This window comes from Herpailurus yagouaroundi, unplaced genomic scaffold, assembly GCF_014898765.1.
Source record: "Herpailurus yagouaroundi ecotype Mexico unplaced genomic scaffold, PumYag 184, whole genome shotgun sequence".
Lineage (NCBI taxonomy): Eukaryota > Metazoa > Chordata > Mammalia > Carnivora > Felidae > Herpailurus > Herpailurus yagouaroundi.
Genome location: NW_024412415.1, coordinates 23,010,568 through 23,031,689, shown reverse-complemented (window position 1 = coordinate 23,031,689; position 21,122 = coordinate 23,010,568). Strand labels below are relative to the sequence as shown.

At 44.5% G+C, this 21,122-nt stretch overlaps 2 protein-coding genes across 6 annotated transcripts in view; one reads left to right on the top strand and one right to left on the bottom strand.

The window, feature by feature from the left end:
• Positions 1 to 12,906, bottom strand: part of CGNL1 (cingulin like 1) — a 119,467-nt gene extending 106,561 nt beyond the window's left edge. For 2 of the 5 annotated variants that reach the window (XM_040492805.1, XM_040492809.1), the window contains exon 1: positions 12,876 to 12,904. The gene's annotated coding sequence lies outside the window, so the exon portion shown is untranslated. Of the gene's footprint in view, positions 1 to 12,875 lie in introns of all 5 variants that reach the window. The other 3 variants (XM_040492808.1, XM_040492807.1, XM_040492806.1) reach the window with 3 other exon arrangements.
• Positions 12,907 to 18,358: 5,452 nt separating this feature from the next.
• LOC121042081 (sperm-associated antigen 7-like) lies at positions 18,359 to 21,089 on the top strand. Its single transcript, XM_040493376.1, is given in 2 exon segments — positions 18,359 to 20,536; positions 20,539 to 21,089. Coding segments are annotated over 2 exon segments (696 nt in total). The 5' UTR covers positions 18,359 to 20,391.
• Positions 21,090 to 21,122: the final 33 nt, after the last annotated feature.

Here is a 21,122-nt window from a genome sequence, read left to right as displayed (position 1 = left end):
GAGTGGGATTTTGAAAAACGTAAGTCGCCTGCTTTTAAACTGATCTACTTGACGAGGCTAGTAATATTTATAGAACACCTCAACACTAGAATAAGAACAGCCAACGTGCCTTACGCTGAAGAAGCAACGCACAAAGGCCAGGACCAAGATGACCGGGTGGGTCTCAATCCTGATTCCGAGCAGGACTGGCACGTTTTATTCTGGATCTCTACAAGTGTTCGTATTCATTCAAGTTCGTAACAAGTACTTTTTTAACACAAGAGCTTCTGAACAAATAACTTTACTCCCTGCAATGCTTTGTTTATGATATTTGCTAAATGGGTCACAACTTCCTCACCAATAATCTCTTCTATGCTGACTCTGAGTTTTCTATGAAAATATTTCTTCTAATATTTATTAAGAAAATTCTTTTCGAGGGTTTTACAGCCCTTTCCATTAGCTGCTGCTACTACAGTCAACACTAATTACATTTCAATCTTTGAATAAGGCCACCTTGGTTTATTATAATCTTAGCTCCCTGTTAGTAAATTAATCCACATATTTGAATTTCATGAAATGTCCACTATTTACATTTCCTTGACAACAAACCTCAATCCAATATTTTCACAGAATGACATTTCTCAGCTGGGCACGGGTGTTTTAAACAAATGTGGATTTCCTTCCCAATCACAGTGTAAACACTGAATTAATGAATGAGTTTAAGGACAGCTGTTCATTTTCAGATACCAGGCCATGCCACAATCCTAATGCTCTCCACAGACACATTTGCTCAGTTGGGGACTAAGCCCAACCAAGGACTTACATAATTTGGCAATAAATGTGGACCAATTGCCAGGATGTAACATTGTGACACTTGGCAAATAAAAGTGGTGTTTTGGAGTGGAAATAATGCTTTTGGAAAAGACCACTAAATGATGATAATTGCTTTAGTTAGCGAGATCAATGAGTGTGTTTCTGAGTAAGAACAAAGAGCTTAGCACTTGGAAGTAGGAACATATGCCAGACAGAAACATTTCCTCTCTCTGGGCCATCACATGTTATCAGCTGAGCACAGAGATTAGTGACAGTGCTGGGCCACACATCCCCACCTCACTGCTCTAATTCCCAGGGGAACCCCCAAGACCTGGAAACATAGTCACTAGCCACTCTGGAGGCTCTCCTTGCTACCGGGGAAACACCACTAGGCATTTGGAAATGTCTCCGCCATGGCTTGCCCTCCGTCCTGAGGATGACAGTCCCCATGAGCGAGGCCAGGCTAGCTCAAGCCCCCAGCACAGCACCTGGCACAGGAAAAGAATTCTGTGTATGTCTGCATGGAATGAGTAATTCTTATTTTATCATACAAGTCGTTTAAAAGAGCATCTAAAGCAGAGGCAGGGAGCTAATGAGCTTCCTCAGAGCAGTCTTGAACTTAATTCCAAGAAACAGGAAGTGAGCGACAAACCAAAAAGCCACGTCCCCTGAGTGGGATCCTGTAACTGTCTTGCTCCAAGGGAAGCTGCCACCAGTCTGATGATACACACAAGTTAACATGTGTAAAGAGTGGACAAAACAGTCACTCTTAAAAGACCACTTGTAGGACAGGTGGGAAGACATGAATTTTAGGGGAAGTATACACAGTAGAATGTCAACTAGATAAAAGTGAAAAATCAGAATGCGGAAAGCCTAATATTAGCAAAATGCAGACGGGTTTTTAAATGTGCTCATTCCCAAACATGACAGAAAGAGGCAGTCTTACCTCAACTAAGCTTTATGTTCTTTCTTTTCTTTTTTTCCTTTCTTCTTTCCTTCCTTCCTTCCCTCCTTCCTTCCTATCTATCTGTTCCGTGGTGCAAACATAGGAAACTGATCAAACTTTTAAGATTTCAAAGGAAATGTCTTCACATTGTCAAGCCTTCAGAACTCCCTGGGACAACAGTTTCAAAAATAAGCTTTGAGGTTTGAAAATGACAGCAGAGTTGCTGTCTAACCTACGTAGTTCAGTGTGGTTTGAAGAAGGTAAGAATGACAACCGAAAGTTTTCTATTTAGGGGGAAGAAATTCAGCTTTTTTTTTTCCTTAATGTTTTTATTTATTTTTGAGACAGAGAGAGATACAGAACATGAGCAGGGAAGGGGCAGAGAGAGAGAGACACAGAATCGAAAACAGGCTCCAGGGTCTGAGCCGTCAGCACAGAGCCCGATGTGGGGCTCGAACTCACAGACTGTGAGATCATGACCTGAGCCGAAGTTGGACGCTCAACCGACTGAAGCACCCAGGCGCCCCTAAATTCAGCTTTTAATATTGAAGGCTGCCGCTTCCTCCTAAATACCCTCCCCTCATACAAAAAGGAAAGTGGCTAGAGGAGGGGGTGGGGGGAGTCGGTAGAAAGGTTCCTTTTATACTAGGGATGGACACTTTGTTCACCCAGGAGTCTAAGGATCGGGGGTCACTAGGACTAACCAGTCTAACCACACTCAAACTGGAGCACGGACACCAAGCTGGCTTTCCAGGGACCCCCACCTCGCCTCTGGAAGTCTGCTCCTCCTGTCCCCATGGATGGTCTCCATCACATCGGTCTCTTCCACTTTTGTCATTTTGATCCCACTCCTCTTTCCTTACCTGCTTGGCATGTGTATTATCAATAAATTTATAGTGTTCTTACATTCCCAACTTCAATTCTAAAATTCATTGCCTGACATTTTATATTCCACATGGAATATAAATACATTCTGAAAAAAATACAGAATTCGTGTCCAAACAATGTTGATGATATGTTATTCATCCCTTTTTACCTCTTAACCCTGAAATCATTTCTAAACAATTCTCCTCCCAGTGCAGGGCCAAGAGACAGAAGTTTGCAATTCTGGGGGTGCCTGGGTGGCTCAGTCGGTTAAGTGTCCGACTTTGGCTCAGGTCATGATCTTGCAGTCCATGAGTTCGAGCCCTGCGTCAGGCTCCGTGCTGACAGCTCAGAGCCTGGAGCCTGCTTCAGATTCTGTGTCTCCCTCTCTCTCTGCCCCTCCCCTGCTCATGCTCTCTCTTTCTCTGTCTGAAAAATAAATAAAAACATTAAAAAAAAAAGAAAAAGAAGTTTCCAATTCTGGGAACACAGCACCAAGGTGCAAGGGTGGGGAATGTGTCTGACATTTGACTCAAGTCAAATCCTGGCTCTGGACAAGTTCTTTATCATCTCTGAATGTTTCCCTATCACTAAAGCCAGATTATTGATGATGAGTGTATTTGGTAATTGAGAAAATTAAATCATATATTGTATGCTAAATAAAATAACAGGAAATAATAAGTGAAAAATAAGGAATGTGGCATTTATGGCTACAAGAAAGTAACTTTGATCATAAAATGTTTTTCAATACTTACGAGTCAGAGACTAAAAACCACACTGGTTAACCAAATAGCTCTTAACCACCAACATCCTGAAATAAGTTATTAACTAATTAAGAACCCAGACAGCTGAGAATCTAAAGTACAGTGCTATGTCTATAGTGGAAATTTAATAAACAACTGTTGCAAGTATAAACGGATGTCTGTATGTTGCCAAGCACACAGAAAAGATCTTATCCAGAGACAGATCCATGACATTTGTGCTACAGTTTCCTATAGGGAGCCTAAGCCCAAAATACATAAACACAAGGTTATCGATCACTGCCGTTTTTCTACAAGCTGAAATCTAGCCTCAAAATCCTCCTCAACGCTACACCCCTGTAGTCACTGACAATTGGTGTAGACATAAAATAAAACCTACTTGCCGGGGTGCCTGGGTGGCTCAGTCAGTTAAGCGTGTGACTTTGGCTCAGGTCATGATCCTGCCATTTGTGAGTTTGAGCTCCGTGTCAGGCTCTGTGCTAACAGCTCAGAGCCTGGAGCCTGCTTTGGATTCTGTATCTCCCTTCTCTCTGCCCCTCCCCTACTCACATACTCTCTCTGTCTCTCTCTCTCAAAAATAAACATTAAAAAAATTAATAACTAAATAAAACTGTTCTTGATATTTTAAAGCAAGTTGTCCTGCCACTATAAAAACAAAGAACCAGGGGTGCCTGGGTGGCTCAGTTGGTTGGGCATCCGACTTCGGCTCAGGTCACGATCTCACGGTTTGTGAGTTCCAGCCCCGCGTCAGGCTCTGTGCTGACAGCTCGGAGTCTGGAGCCTGCTTAGGATTCTGTGTCTCCCTCTCTCTCTCTGTCCCTCCCCACCTCGTGCTCCATCTCTCACTGTCTCAAAAATAAACATTAAAAATTTTTTTTAAATAAAAAAAAAAAAAGAAGCGTTACTCTTCAAGGAGGCCTTTCTGCTTGCCATATTTCTGGCAGCCAGAACAGCGTCTTACACATGACAGGCACCAAATGAACAAATGAATGAACTAATTAATAATGTATGCACGATGCACACAGCTCCTTTTAAAATGGGAACAATTTGGGGCGCCTGGGTGGCTCAGTCGGTTGGGCGTCCAACTTCAGCTCAGGTCACAATCTCGCGGTCCGTGAGTTCGAGCCCCGCGTCGGGCTCTGGGCTGATGGCTCAGAGCCTGGAGCCTGCTTACGATTCTGTGTCTCCCTCTCTCTCTGCCCCTCCCCCGTTCATGTTCTGTCTCTCTCTGTCTCAAAAATAAATAAACATTAAAAAAAAATTTTTTTTTAATAAATAAAATGGGAACAATTTTTAAAAAGTCAAGGTTTTCCAAAACAAATCTCCTATGCCCACCTTTCACACATACTCCTACCTTCAGCTGTTATATGTGTCGCTGTTTAAAACACTAGAACCTGGGGCTCCTGGGTGACTCAGTCAGTTGAGCGTCTGACTTCAACTCAGGTCATGATATCATAGCTCATGAGTTCGAGCCCTGCGTCAGGCTCTATGCTGACAGCTCAGAGCCTGGTGCCTGCTTCCGATTCTGTGTCTCCCTCTCTGTCTGCCCCTCCCTCATTCGTGCTCTGTCTCTCTCAAAAATAAATAAACATTAAAGAAATTTTTTTAATTAAAAAAATAAAACACTAGAACCTGAACATCAGGATTATTGTGGCTTTTTTTCCCACCCTGGGCAGCCACGTTCATATGATGTGTGTGCTCCAAAAGCAGAAAGCAGGCCCTGGGTTACGAAGCGTCTCTTAAGGGAAGGAAAGAGGACACTGTGGAATTCCAACAAGGCCAGCTAGAACAAGCCCCGTTCCTAGAACCTCCTCCAACGCAATTTCTGCCAAGTGAATTCCAAAGCTAAACATTCTCCCCTGGAATATACGTTATGCCTTCTGCAAAGTATCTCTTCTTGGTCACTCAAAATAAGATGACCAGGGAAATCTGTCCACCTTTGCCCACATCAGGGAAAAGATGGCAGGAGTCAGTATCATGAGCAAACCTGGCCAAATGAGAGCAAAATCCAGAGCCACCCAGGAAGGGTCCATGGCACACAGTCTTCCCACTTCCCTTCAGGCATCGATTCATAAGCCAACCAGGTGCCTTAAATGTACCTCTCAGCTATCTGCACAGGACCCAGCAAGACTGCTACAAATGACAGGCACCTGGATTTGTCCCCAGAAGCTTACTCAGTATCATACAGCAGGACTGTTAAAAACAAAAGGTAACGGTGTGTAGCCACCCAAAAATCGTAAAATAGCAAATTAAAATAAACCTGAAATATGGGGCGCCTGGGTGGCGCAGTCGGTTAAGCGTCCGACTTCAGCCAGGTCACAATCTCGCGGTCCGTGAGTTCGAGCCCCGCGTCGGGCTCTGGGCTGATGGCTCAGAGCCTGGAGCCTGTTTCCGATTCTGTGTCTCCCTCTCTCTCTGCCCCTCCCCCGTTCATGCTCTGTCTCTCTCTGTCCCAAAAATAAAAAATAAAAAACGTTGAAAAAAAATTAAAAAAAAAAATAATAATAAATAAACCTGAAATAGAAACCTAGCAGATTCCCACATGTGCAAATGCAGGTTTTCTGCTCATCAGTTATTACCCCTAATGTTTGGTGACGCCAGAAGCCTGATAAACTCTTGGGCACGTGGCAGGGGAAGGGGGACTATCCCAGTCACACCAAACATGCTGCATCTTGCTCTCACCGGTTACTCGGGTAATTAGAGAACGTGTAGTTCTTTTAAATAATGTGAGCGTTTCTGAGGCCCTCACCCGCCTTCTTCTTTCCTGAAACACCCCCACCCACCCCATCCCTACCTTCACACTCCACTCTTCATCTTCTGCCCCAGCCTCCCGGGCTGCACAGCTCCACACGGCTGTGCTCATTAGTACGACAGCCTTGAATTATAAATGGAAGTTGCCATTGTTTGTGCCCCACCACCACCACCAAATTCATGTTGAATTTCTAACCCCCAAAGATGATGCTACTAGGAGGTAGGGCCTCTGGGAGGCGTTAGGTCATTGAGGGTGGAGCCCTCATGAATAGGATTAGTGTTCTTTTAAAAAAGATGCCAGAGAGTCCCCTAGTCCCTTCCACCCTGTGAAGACAACAGCAAGAAGGCATGAGCTATGAAACCCGAAAGAGGGCCCTCACCAGAACATCACAGGCTGGAGCCTTTATCTTCAACGTCCAAACCTGTGATAAGTCCATTTCTGTTGTTTATAACCTACCCAGTCTCTGGTATTTTGTTAGAGCAGCCCTAAGGTACAAAGACAGAAATGAACACGATATAAACAAACGCCATGTATTCAAACGAAATGTGTGTGCAAGTACCATTCACAGGTCATTTCAAAGCAAGAATCTGTCTGCTCTTGGGTCTCATTTCCCAAGTGCAGAACCCCTCCTCTCTGGTCTCGTGGGGCCAGAAGCACCAAGGTCAAGTCAGAACTGGGAGCTTCTCCCTGCACACCTTTGTAACCCCAGCCCTGGCAGTGATGGGCAAAGGCCGTCAATTCCATTGTCTTTGTTTTATACAGAAATAACAATGTTTTACGCAGATGTCTCCGGTACGGAAGTTGTACAATTCATGATGTTTTTCAATGATTAGAAATTGAAGCAGTAACCAGAAACAGAAGTTGCAACTATGTAAAAAAACAAAAATATTACATATTTTATCCTTTTGGGATTTGTCAGTATATTCTTTGGTATTCATAGGAATATGGATGTTTCAAAATTTCACTCTCTTGAAAGCATGCTAAAATAGCCCACTCAGAGCCTCCACTAATCTTATTTTGTTAAAAATAGCTTTTCACAAGCAGTTTGAAACATTAAAACGTATTCCTAGGTGTCCCTATTTTCGTCTTTCACAAGCTTGTATAATGTACAGATGCCTTAAAGAAAAGGTTCTCAAAGACCCTTAGTGTTAACTTACTGTACAAATATAAAACCATTATAGTTCCTATGATACCATACAACCATGTTTAAAAAAAATACATTTAAGAAGCCAATGCAATTTTTTAAAATACATTTAAGAAGCCAATACAATTCAGGGCACCTGGGTGGCTCAGGCGGTTGAGTGTCCGACTTCAGCTCAGGTCATGATCTTGTGGTTTGTGAGTTCGAGCCCCACATCAGGCTCTGTGCTGACATCTCGGAGCCTGGAGCCTGCTTCGGGTTCGGTATCTCCCCTTCTCTCTGCCCCTCCCATGTTCATGTTCTGTCTCTCTCTGTTTCTCAATAATGAATAAATGTTAAAAAAAAAAAACAAAACTTTTTTTTTTTTTAAAGAAGCCAATACAATTCAAATTCACAACATAAATTTGTATCGAGGATAATGTTAATTTTGCTGAAACTAAATCACAATACCGGTGTGAACAAAAAGACAATGACCCATGCAGTGCAGATTTTCATGGTTTCACTGTGCAATTTTTTGTGCCCAGTTTTTAATTCAAACGACTATGAAACCTCCCTTTGTGCAGTCTGGTCATAAAACTACTGGGTATTCACATGGTGTGATGGCCTCATTTACATGCCTACTGTATCTCCGTGTTTTCCCAACACATCATGATCATTGAAATATGATGTTATTACCTAAACCCAACCCTTATAAACACAGCCATTGGAACTGAGTGTTGGTATCCAATTGTCACCTCATCACTCAGGATATGCTGACTGATGCTAATGTTTCCCTTAGTCACTAACAACTTCTCATGGAGAGCCCCTCCGTGCTAGGCCCCCTTCCAAGGCAGTTACCCATAGAACTTACGCTCTAGTGGGGAGAACAAACAAGGAACTCGTACAGCAACAATGCTATGAGGAAAAAGAAGCAGGGCAAGAAGAGTGCAAGGTGGTGGTGAAGGTCCTTCTGAGCTACAATGATCAAGGAAGCTCTCTCCGAGAGGGAGACACCTGATTTGAAGGCTATCAGGAGATCTTTGCAAAGTCGTGCGAGGGCCAGGTAGACACAACACCAAGTTTAGAGTTCCCAAGAAAGGGATTTACGATTCGAGTTAGAAAATCAGCAAGAAAGCCAACCTGGCCAGAACTAATTAAGAGGTGAGCAGGGGAGGAGCAGCAGAGCACAGAGCAGTGGGCAGGAGCCAAATGATGGGGGTATGCGGGAATCCCAAAGAGCTCTGGTCTCATCCCAAGTCAGGTAGTTAGTCACCAATGGGAGTCAAATGATGTTGAAAGCCAGTGGCTGGATGAGCTCCACTAGGAAGTCATGCAGATGCAGGGGCGGAGGACAGAGCCCCAGTGCCTCGCTGCACAGTGTGCTCCTGGACAGAGTAACAGCATCCCGTGGGAGCTTGTGAGAAATGCACTCTTAAGTCCCACCCACACCCCAGTGAATCATTATCTACATTTAACAAGATCCACCAGGAGGGCCTAAGCCCCACCCCAACAACACTGAGGAGAAGAGAAGGAACAAAGACATAGAGTAGGGACTGCCAGGGGGCGGGAGAAAACCAGGAGAGTGGGGTGGCCTCCAAGCCCACAGAAGCTGGGGTTCAAAAAGGAAGGAAGGTCCAATAAGGCAAATGCTGCTAGTAAGTCGGTGAAGACTAGAGAACGATCCCAGTATTAAACAGAACGGAGATCAAAGGTAACCTTGACAAGAGCTCTGTCACTGAGCAGGAAGGCAGGGAAACATGATCAGAGCAGACCAGCAAAAGAACAGAGTAAAGACAACTCTTCCAAGGAATGTCAATTATCATAGAAACTAAAACACAAAAATACAGGCAGTCAGGGAAAACTTCGGTGTCTCCTTTGCCCACCCCACTCTCCTTCCACCCCAAAATGAGCTATCTGCAGAATTTGTTTCCAATCCCCAGGGATGTGTTTGCAGCCCGGACAGTGGGGTGGGGGGTGGGGGGTGCTGCCAACGAAACGCAAAACCTGGTATTCACGCTCAAGGAATTCTGAGCCAGACCTTACCTACTTGAATGGAATATTACTTTTCTCCTTCCCCCTGGCAGTTGCCTATTGTCCCCAGTTGCAGCTGAACCTCCAAGGGTGTGCCAAGAGCAGCTCAAGTACAGTCTGCATTTAATTTAGACCAACGGCAAAGCACATGGAAATACCTTTTCACCCTGGGAATGCCAGAAAAGACATAAACAATTCCAACCCAAAAGAATCCAAAGGGGAAAAAAGTCACTCTTTTCCCCTCTCCTCTGTTGGTCTCCCCTTGACCTATTAATGCCCAGGCCCACCCAGTCCTACTCCAAGCAGAGGGGAGTCTACATAGAATCACAATCTAAAGGTGGAAGCGTTTTCAGAGACCACACAACATACCCTTGACTTCTGTTAGAGGAACCACTTTCAAGCTCCTTAGTTCCAAGTTTTTAGACTCAAACCACTGCCCTGGGATCCGTTCCCATCCCCATTATCACTTCTCACTCACCAGAACAGCAATTTCAGCTTACTCTCCTCTGCCTACACCCAGTATTGACGTTAGGTCCCTCATCTCTGTCTTACTGTCCCACAACATACCACATGGGAGCTGTTCGTTAGTTAATAATAGTAATAATAATAAATAGTAATCATGTAATTAACCCTTAAACATTCACACTATGCACCAAGTACTCTTCTAAATGCTTATATACTAAACATTAACCTACTCCGAGCTGTAATGTCTAAAACTAACCTCTGGACATCAGCCTAATGTTGAACATTAACACATACACTTCAACATGGGTGGGTAAGTGATGACCATATAGAAAAACACTGCAAAAGAAGAATGTACAAAGGTCTTATTTTTCTAAGGGCTGAATTTAGAAAGGTTTTGTGTTAAAACCCAAAGCGTAATTTGTTTTCCTGGCTAGCTCTCCCCAGGGGGAGCCTTGTAGGAGTTACAGCACTAGAAATCATGCTGTGAAGCCCTGGCAAATTTACCCTGTACTCTTTGACTGTCCTGACGGTGGCAGGAAGCAGACATTCCTATCAAAACAGGTGCCAAGTTGTGAAATGAAACAGCCAATAAAAGTAAATAATAATCCCAGACATGAAAAAGATCACTACAAAGGAAAGAGAAAACATGAAGAGGAAAAGGAAGAAACACAAAAGGAAAACAATGAAAGGAAGTCCCTCCCTGGCAGTTAAGAGGTTTTAAAATGGCCCATCTGTAGGCGTAGAGGGTCACACATTTCTCTGGAGCGTCAGGCTTGTTTCTGTTTCCCATGCCAGGGACAGCGCCTGTGACTTCTCTACTTATACGGAGTGAGCAGACAGCTGTAAGGCAAAGACATGATGATCTGTCTAAAGAAACTAGAAACACAAAGAACTCAAAATCAGCATCCCAGAGAAAAATCTGCCTCAAGGAAGCCTCAGCCTTTAATGTGGAACTTTTAACCATCACTCACATCCACCTTGCCATGTTCTGGCTTACAAAGCACTTCCAAGCTCACGATCTCGGGCAGGAGGGGAGCACATGATGCTGTCTGGCTGACCACAGTGAAGAGCAGGGAGACGAGTCCAGCTCCGAGCCACCAGAGAGCATGCTCCCAGACCCTTCTCAGGGCTCTTCCTGCTTCTAAAACCAGGCCCTCCTGCTCCCAGGTAGGCTCAGTATGTTTGGGGAATGGGGTTATGTTTTTCTCCAACCAGGTGATTATAATCTTTCCAGTGAGCAGTATTCCCTTGATCCTAAGGCTTACTTTGGCCAAAAGCATCCCATTAGATAGCATCAGACAATTCCAACAGAGGCTCTACCCAGGAGCTCTCATTTATAAATGTACCACTAAGAACACTACCTAGACCTACCTCCTACCCCAGATCACCAGAGGGAAGAGAGGTGCCTTTGTTGTTTAAAGGTAGAAAGGGAATGGAGGATATGGTTTATGAAACGGCTCCACAACAGTACAGTGGTGCTCATCCTTCCATATACAGGGCTGCATTAGTCTGCTCACAACAAGTACCAATGACCGAGTGGCTTCAACAACAGAACTTTATTTCTCACAGTTCTGGAGCCTGGGAAGTCCAAGATCAAAGTACTAACCAATTCGGTTCCTGATGAAATCTCTCTTCCTGGCTGATAGGCGGTAGACTTCTCGCTGTCATCACATGGCCTTCCCTCAGTGCCTGTGTGTGCAAAGAGATCTCTCTCTCCCCCTTCTTCCAAAACCACTACTCCCATCATGAGGGCCCCACCCTTATGACCCACCCTAATCTAATCCTAATTACTTCCTGAAGGCTCCATCTCCAAATATGATCACCTCGAGGGTTAGGACTTCAACGTTTGCATTTGGGGGGAACATAAACCTTTAGTCCATAGCAAATGGGTAGGGACAAAAGGAAGCAGGGAGAGAAAAGACTGTAAGGATCCTGTCATCCAGCGGCAAAGAACCACCAAATATTTGGTAGATATAATTAAATGTCCCCAAGTTTTTCTAACTCAGTTCCCTGACAGCTGAGTCTTCACCTCCCCATTTCTCTCTCCTAAAGAGTCATCAGACCAGAAGAACCTATTTGTATTACAAATGTATGAAAAAACTTCACAGAAGGGGGTGAGGGAAAAGGAAATGATCTAAGTAATTCTAGAAATGAGTGGAGGCCCTAAGACCAAAAGGAACCAGACACAGATATTTTACTGTAGTTGATAAAGTTGTTCCCTCGGAAGGAGGGTTAACAATGCTGAAAGCACACGTATACTGCGACTGGTCAAACAAGTAAACAGATGGCGGACGGGTGGGGCCTTATTTCTCACTGGAGGGAGTGGGAAGCTACAGATATGCAAGGGCAGAAGGGCTAGAATGATGTAATGATAGTGGATTCAAGTTGGAGACATCAGCGTGAACTCATGTTCAGCACAATACAGATACAGATAATTACATATTTATAAATAGAGTATATACATGTTTTTCCTTGCTCTGTCAGCCAAGAGGGCTTAGAAGCAACAATATTACAGTAGCCATGGGCACACCCGGCACCCAGATCTTGCTTTATAATGCCAATAAATTCTCTAGTTAAAGGAACCAGGGATCCTTGAGGAAATGGCTGATTCCAGGACGGGGGCAGGAAGTATACAAAAGAGCCTGGAGCATCTTGTAGTGTCAAAAAGTAAGGAAGTGCTTTAAAAAATAAACAAAACAAACAATCCACAATGCCCACAATAATGGAGATATGTGTGAGAGACATGGAGCTTCCAAAGGCCAAAGCTGGGACACACTGAGCAACAGATAATGAAGTGTTAAAACCCAAAGTATAAAAATAAATACCTATGAGTACATATATGCTGATATAAACAAATGATTAAATACATAAATGAAGAAAAAGGGACAAATCCCCCATGCATAAGAAGTGCAAATAATTGATATAGACACTTTAAAAAAATTTTTTTAAATGTTTATTTGATCTTGAGAGACAGTGAGCACCCAAACAAGCGAGCATAATTGGGGGAGGGGCAGAGTGAGAAAAGGACACAGAATTAGAAGCAGGCTCCAGCTCTGAACTGTGAGCACAGAGCCCAAGGCGGGGCTCGAACTCAAGAGCCATGAGACCATGACTTGAGCCGAAGTCTGAGGCTTAAGCAACTGAGCCACCCCGGTGCCCCTAGACACTCAGCCTTAAAGGAAGGAGAATATAATTCCTCACTCCCTGAGGCTGCACACACTGACTTCCTGAGAGAGAACCATATGGAAACAAGAATAAATAATAACTTTGCAGTGAATAAGCCTGGCAACATGGCTTCAGCCAGGTCCATACTTCACCAAAGTCAACAGCAACAGTGAGAAGTCATAATGATAGAATATACTGTGATGAAAATGGCACTTTACTCTGTCATCCTCCTCTGTCAAACCCCTAGCCCTAGTGTAATCATGAGAAAAGTCTAAGACAAACAGCAATAGAAGGGCATCCTATAAAGTACCTGACCAGTACTCCTCAAAACTGTCAGCATCATCAGAAACAAAAAAAAGTCTCAAGAAATTATCACAGCCCACAGGAGCCTAAGAAGACAGGACAACTACACATACTCTGGTATCCCAGATGGAATCCTGGAATAGGAAAAAGGCATTAAATAAAAACTAAGGAAATCTAAATAAAGTATGGACTGTAACTAACAATAATTTATCAATGTTTGTTTCTTAATTGTGACAAACCAAACATATGATGTTAATAGAGGAAACTGGGTGGGTGGTATATGAAAACTCTCTGTACTATCATCACAATTTTGTTGTAAATCTAAAACTATTCTAAAATAAAAAGGGTGTTTTATTTTATTTATTTTCTATTTTTTAAAATTTACATCCAAATTAGTTAGCATATAGTGCAACAATGATTTCAGGAGTAGATTCTTCAGTGCCCCTTACCCATTCAGCCCATCCCCCCTCCCACACCCCCTCCAGTAACCCTTAGTTTGTTGTCCGTATTTATGAGTCTCTTGTGTTTTGCCCCCCTCCCTGTTTTTATATTATTTTTGCTTCCTTACCCTTATGTTCAACTGTTCTGTCTTAAAGTCCTCATATGATTGAGGCCATATGATATTTGTCTTTCTCTAATTTCGCTTAGCATAATACCCTCCAGTTCCATCCACATAGTTGCAAATGGCCAGATTTCACTCTTTTTGATTGCCAAGTAATACTCCATTGTGTGTGTGTGTATATATATATATATATATATACACACACACACACACACATACATACCACATCTTCTTTATCCACTCATCCATCAATGGACATTTGGGCTCTTTCCATACTTTGGCTATTGTCGATTGTGCTGCTATAAACATGGGGGTGCATGTGTCCCTTCAAAACAGCACACCTATATCCTGTGGATAAATGCTTGGTAGTGCAACTGCTGGGTCGTAGGGTAAAAGGTTGTTTGTTGTTGTTGTTGTTGTTGTTGTTTTTAAGTAACATTAAAAAAATAAGCCACCAGGCAGTCAAACTCACTGTGATGGTCATCGTGGTCACTCCAGAGCCAACACCTGCAATTCCTGACCCATCTCCCACCTCCGGCCTGGTGGATGGCCAGAACACAGATACTCATGTCCTTCAACAGGTCACTAGGCATACCACCCTGGTGAGAGCTCAAAACGCTGCTCCTGGATAATACCTCTGCCAGAAAAACAACAGGGTACAGCATCTTCCAGGACGCAATGAATACAGAGCATCCCATCACAGGGACCTGAAGAGAAATCCAGCAAGTTCCTGAGTTCAAAGGCTACACACGGTGGCATGTATATTATACAACCTGAAGACAGTTTCCCGTAAGACAAAGAGGACAGGTAAATGACTAAGAAACTTGCAAACTACATCTCGTTCATGGAAGGAGGAATGAGCAAGTAGAGAGCTGGGCCAACACTGAAGCTATCTATACCTTCCACAGAGAAGGCAGCATGGGGGGCAGAGTTTAAATGGGGTATTAAACAAAACCTATTCACCAATGTTGCTTATGGACTAACAGAACTCTACCCCCTTCCTCCTCCATCTCAGACCCAAAGAACATTATTCTCCAAGAGAGAAACATTAATTGGATGAAAAACAGAAGAGCTGAGTTAGTCACAGAGCAGGAGAAATCAAACAGGAGAAAACAGAGAAATAGAAAGGGATTGAGAGCAAGAAAGTAGTCGTGCAAAATGAGTGATGAGATGGAAGCTATTATATGGAACAGGATATTAATTACACTCGCTTGGCTATTAGAAGCCACAGTGACAGGAAGCTTGGACCAGGGTATCATTTGGGCTGAAGAGAAGGAGGGGCCAAGTTAAAGCCGCATTTAAAACATTCCTTAATAAGCACCACCTGAGGACTCTGGTGCCCTGACCTGAAAGCCAGAGTCTCCTTTCCTCCCCAACCATACTCTTCACAGCTGTTCCGTTCTTATAAACACTTGTCCCTCTGACAGGCCCTGAGGTCTCAGACACCTTAGACTATCACCTGCTAGAGCCCAGGCTGTCACTACCCTGCTTCGATCTGGACCCATTGCTGCCAAAGCCCTAAGCCATTCGGCTGCAGGCGATGTCTGCCAGGCAGTGACACAGATTCAACCCCAAGACCCACCAAACACCCAGGCAACAGCTCCCCAGACCCTCTCCCAGCTTCCTCCACAGCAACTGTATTTTCACATTTCCATGATTTTTTATTTTAAATTAATGTCTGTCTCCCCTATCAGACTATAAAATCCATGAGATCAGGAACTATACCGGGTTTTGCTCACCATTTTACCCCCAGTTCCCTACAGCATATGTGACAGTGCGATTGTTTCTGGAATGAATGAATGAATGAATGGAGACTCCTTCACCCACAGTAATCTGACACCTCCAGAAGGAAAAAGAAGTACATTTCAATTCTGAATGGCTAGCACAGAATTTAATCCTGGAATCCGTTTACCCATAGAAATGGCAGTATAAATAGTGGTTAGATGTCTGGTGCTATCAAACTAGATACATAATTAATAGTACAGTAATAAATGATACCAATCATTCCTTGAACATTTACCAAGCATCAAGTACTACACTAAGCACTTTTAATACATTATTCAGCAACCCTGCCAGGGAGGTTATTACTTATTACCATTTATAGGTGAGGCAACTGAGGCTCAGAGAGGATGAATCACTTACCCAAGGTCACCCAGATAGCTGTGTCACAGCCAGAAGTCACCTAGAGCTATCTGACTCCAAAGCTCACTGTCTTCATGACTCCGGATTTTGACCACCTAACAAGTACAACAGATGTTGGTTGGGGGCCTAGAACCTCTAAGCACCATTTATGACACTAAATCCCCAGGACAAAGCATTCTAGCTCCAGACAATCAACGAATTGCAAAATAAACATCTAGAACTCATCTGGGTGATAGGTCGAGGACCATCTGCAGAAGATCACGAGGAGAAGAGAGGCTGAGGCTGCGGTTGCCGGGACCGTGCCTAGAGAACAGCAAGGAGCATCTCTGTGTGCGCCCCAGCAGTAGAGACGAGACGACGTCCCAGGTCACACTGACAGCAGGCATCTCCAAGAGCAAGCACTCACCCAGAAGGCCTTCCCAAATATCTCCAGTTCAAGCCAGAGAGAAGATGGCTGGCCGACCGCTACGGGCCCAGACAGCAAGGAGGCCATGTTAAGAGCAGGGAAGAGGGCTAGGGTACAAGAGGATGCTGACTTAGTGGAAAAGGAAAGCAGAATGCTAAGTGCTGTCTGGAATTCTAAGGGGAAAATAGGAATATTCTCACCACCTCTTTAAGGGACAATAGAGGAGCCCTGGGAACAGAAACATCTCCCCACCCATAAGAGAGAGACTGGGCAGGCCCTGCCATGAACTCTGGCCCATGGAAAGTGATGATGGGTTTCCACTCCAAAATATGAAGAGTTTGGATGCTGTCACTCCCATAATTAACAAACTGAAAAAGGGTTGGCCACTTCATGGGGCCACCATAGGGATTAAATGAAATCCTCAGTGTAGAAGCACTTTTTCAACTGTAGTACATTAAAGAAAAAGAAGGCACCAAAACCCACTTTCTGTCTTTTTTTTTTTTTTTTTTAACCTCTGGTATTTAAAGACTAGGAAAACATGGCAACTGTTCAGTCTCAGAAAGTAGGTGGACTCACCACACAGAGGCTCTCGAGCAGACACCAACACTTAGGGAAGAAGTGGCCATCTGGAAGCCCACACAGGGCTGGCTGGGAGAGAATCATGAGGGACTGGCCTTATTCCTTTTCTGGCAGGGCTGTATGCTGGGAGGCCAAGAACTGATCCTGCAGCCAGATTTCTAAAAGGCACCTTAAGATTTCTCTTGGAGTCTTTGGTAAGTCCGTGGAGACATTTACCAAGAACCCACCCCATGGAGGGTTCATGCTGGGCCCTGAGTCAGACAACAGCAATGAACAAAGTGTCAAGGCAGGAATGGTCCACACTGCCTCCAACGTGGGCACAAGGAGCAGGTGGGGAGCTCATGACTGCAAGAGGACAGTCAGCATGGAAAAGACTTTAAAGAAGGCACTTGCAGGTGAGTGGCTTAGAACAACACACGTTGATTTTTACTGTAACGGAGGTCAGAAGTCTCACTAGGCTAAGGTCTAGGTGTCATTAGTGTCGCATTCTTCCTGGAGGTTTTAGGGGAAAATCTATTCCCTCACCTTTTCCAGCTTCTAGAAGCTGACTGCACTGCTTAGCTCTTTGGTCCCTTCCTCCATCTTCAAAGCCAGTAGGGTAGCATTTTCTGACTCTGCTTCCTCCATCAGGAGCCTGCTCTGATTTCCGAGGGGGGAGTGCCTTCCTTATGGGAACATGTGATGACCACGGGCCCAGCTGGCGAATCCAAGAGAACCGCCCCATCTCAAGATCCTTATTTTAATCACATCCCTTTTGCTATGTAAGGTGACATATTCATCGGTTTCAGAATTAAGAGGTAGATATCTTGGGAGGAGGACATTATTCTGCCTGCCACATAAGTCAGTCTCCAGGGGAGAAGGAAAAAAAAAAAGTAAACATTCAGAAAGAATCAGGGATGATATCTTTTTTCAGCTTCCCCACTTCTGATTTCCTGAGGCTGCTGCCTCCTGCCCTTGGGTTCCTTAAGATACCACTCATTCGTTCTGTCAACTGCCCCAGAAGATTCTTCACTATGCCTTTGCCCCAAACCACACACCCAGTAGGTGGTAGACAGGAGATTTACACCCTAAAGCCCATGCCCTGAACCACGAAAACCACAGAAGCCCAGGAAACACAGGCAGTGAGTTCAGAGTTAAGGGGCCAAACAGATCAGCAGACTGGACAATGGGTGAGGCCCAAGAAAATGAAGTTTAACAAGGAGAATCAAAGGCCCTGAAGAAACCAATTGTTTGACTCCAAGATGATAAGGCACAGGAGCAAATCTTGTTTTTTTAAGAAAAAAGACTTGGGAGGCGCCTGGGTGGCTCAGTCGGTTGAGCATCCTACTTCAGCTCAGGTCATGATCTCACACTCCTGAGTTTGAGCCCTGCGTTGGGCTCTGTGCTAATAGCTCAGAGCCTGGAGCCCGCTTCGGATTCTGTGCCTCCCTCTCTCTCTGCCCCTCCCCTGCTCGTGCTCTGTCCCTCTCTGTCTCAAAAATAAATAAAAACATTAAAAAAAAAATTTTTTTTTTTTAAAGAAAAAAGACTTGGGTCGTAGCTGAGAACAAATTTGCTGTGAGACAGATGATGGTCAATGACCACAGTGATCTCTGGAAACTAAACATCCAGATTCAGCAGGGCAGGGCAATTAACCACATTGCAGACTCCCTGGAAATCAACAACAAGTACCCCCAACTATCTCAGAAGTGTATCTTCAGCCCAAGCACACAGCCTCCAGGGAACACGCAGGGAGTCTTGGGGACAAAAGAGCCACCAGTCCAGCAGCCACAATAGCCAAATGGACCCTGCTGATCAGTGCTGTCGCTGGTGAGTTAGGGAGCCCCCTCTGCTTGGGGCTATCAGCAAGAGTCTGGTTTGAGTGGACAGGATGATTTCAGGACCCAGAAGCTAAGAGAAGGCACTGGGTACAGAGGAGGGGAACAGAGCTGAGAACAGGATATATTGTCATGAAACAGAAATACCAGAAGGGCTGCCATTTGAAAAGGGATTAAACTTGCCCTGCATGGCTCCAAAGGTTAGAACAAGGAATCATGAGTAAATGTGCCAGGGACACAAATTCCAATTCGATCTAAGGGAAGGAAGGTTTTCTAACAGTCAGAGACACCTAAAGCTAAACCAGGCTGTTTTGGTAGACAGTTGAGTCTCCCGTCAGTGGAGGAAGGCAAACAGGCAGGTTTGAGAAGGGACTCCGGGGTCAGCCCTTCAGAACCTGCAGGTTCTTCCAAATCTGGGAGCCAATGATTTCATCTCCTATTTACTCGTAACAATCATCCACTTACATATACTGAGAAAATATCAAGGTGATCGGCACCAGAGATAACAAGTACAGAGGTAAGAACGGCCCAAACAGTGCTGAGAAGGGAAGAAGATGAGAGAACAACCAAAGAGCAGAGTTTTCTCCAGATCTCATCCCCCACTAAGTCCCTTGACTGGAGGGAAGCCACTCCTGCCTGCAGCTGGGGGTGGGTGCTCTGGCTCGCCCAACACATCCACTCAGGGACTCCAGCCTACACAAGAAGTGAATGAGAATTACTTCAGGCACATCCTCGACGTCAGGACATACTTGTGTCATATTCTGACATGGAGAAAAACACTGACAAGAGCACCATCCAGTATGGTAGAAATTTGATACATGTTAGTAAACTCCTTCAAAAGTTGGCCTGTGGTACAGTGCTCATTTTTGTTCTCTCAACTGTTACAGCTTATTTTCAGACTCCTGTATCAAAATACAAAAACTACAGATGTCTTAACATCTTCAAGTAAATCTGATTTTCTCCACTGAATCTGAAAAGACACAAACATGATAAACTTCACTCTTTGTAAGAAAAGGACCGCATTTTATCTTTTTAGCAAAGGAGAGAAGACACTAAAGTCACACAAGAGTATTGCGTTTAATACAAGAATTAAAAGGCACCCTCATAAGCCATGACAAAATTAGGAAGCAGAGGCTTAATATTTTGAAAAAGCAGTTTTGGTAGGTTCTATTTACAGTTTCTCTAGTAGTTAACAAGATTTTTTGCAGGTCTTTAACAAATAATATAGCAACAGACATATTTAGAGTGTATTTATTTTTTCTTCTCTTTCAATCATTATTATTGAGCCTCCTCATTCCAACCCTCCAACCCCAAAGCACACACATGGATGTACATGTACACATGCATACACACTCTCACAGGCACTATGCAGACATCATGAGAAAGAGAGAGGAAGTGATAAGAAGCCTCCACAACCCCCCCCCCCCATCTATTAGCCAAAGCAGGTACAGGGAGTACAAGAGAAAGAAGGTGGCTATCTGCCCAAGGGATCAAGTGTCATTCAGGTGATAAACAGAAAGCCAGGGTTCCTGCCCAGTGGTGATACAGACATGTCCCATATCAACAAAGGAAACAGACTGACAATTTACTGAGTGCCTACCACGAACCAGGCACTACTTAGGGCACTCTACTTAGGTTCACATCTAACCTGACATTCTGCTCAAATGGGAAAACTTGACTCCCAAGATGGCAGACCTACTAGGCTCCATCCTGAACTCCATGGAGAAGTCACCCAGTCTCAGTGACCGGGAGTCTCGGCACAAGGCCCAAGAGCAGGTCGCTCGCCTGAAGAAACTACAGGAGCAGGAGAAACAACAGAAAGTGGAGTTTCATAAAGGATGGAGAAAGAGATGTCAGATTTCATCCAAGACAGTGGGCAGATTAAGAAAAAGTTTCAGCCAATGAACGAGATAGAGAGGAGCACCCTACACAATATGGCAGAAGTGGCTGGCCTGACATCCTTCTCCTTCAGAGATGATGAGTGTCTCTATGTCATGATCTTCAAAAAGGAGTTTGCATGCTCAGATGAAGAGCTGGACTCCTATCATTATGGGGAGGAGTGGAACCCCCAGGAGGCTGAGGAGAAACCCCAACTGAAGGAGCTGGCCCAGTGGCAAGAGGACACAGCCCAGCAGGGACCTGTGGTGGGGAGCCCTGCTAGTGACGACAAGGACAAGTACAGCCGCTTAACAGGCAAGGCAGCAGCCAAGGATGCTACAGGCCACATGCTACAGGCCAACAAGACCTACAGCTGTGTGCCCATGGCCAACAAGAGGGACATGTGTTCCATCAAAGAGGCCGTGAATGAGATCCAGGCCAAGAAGGATCCGCAACAGAGCAGGGAAGAGTTGCCACCTAACCTCCCAGACACTCCAGCTCTCTGAGGTATGGCAGCGGGGGGGGGGGGGGGGGGGGGG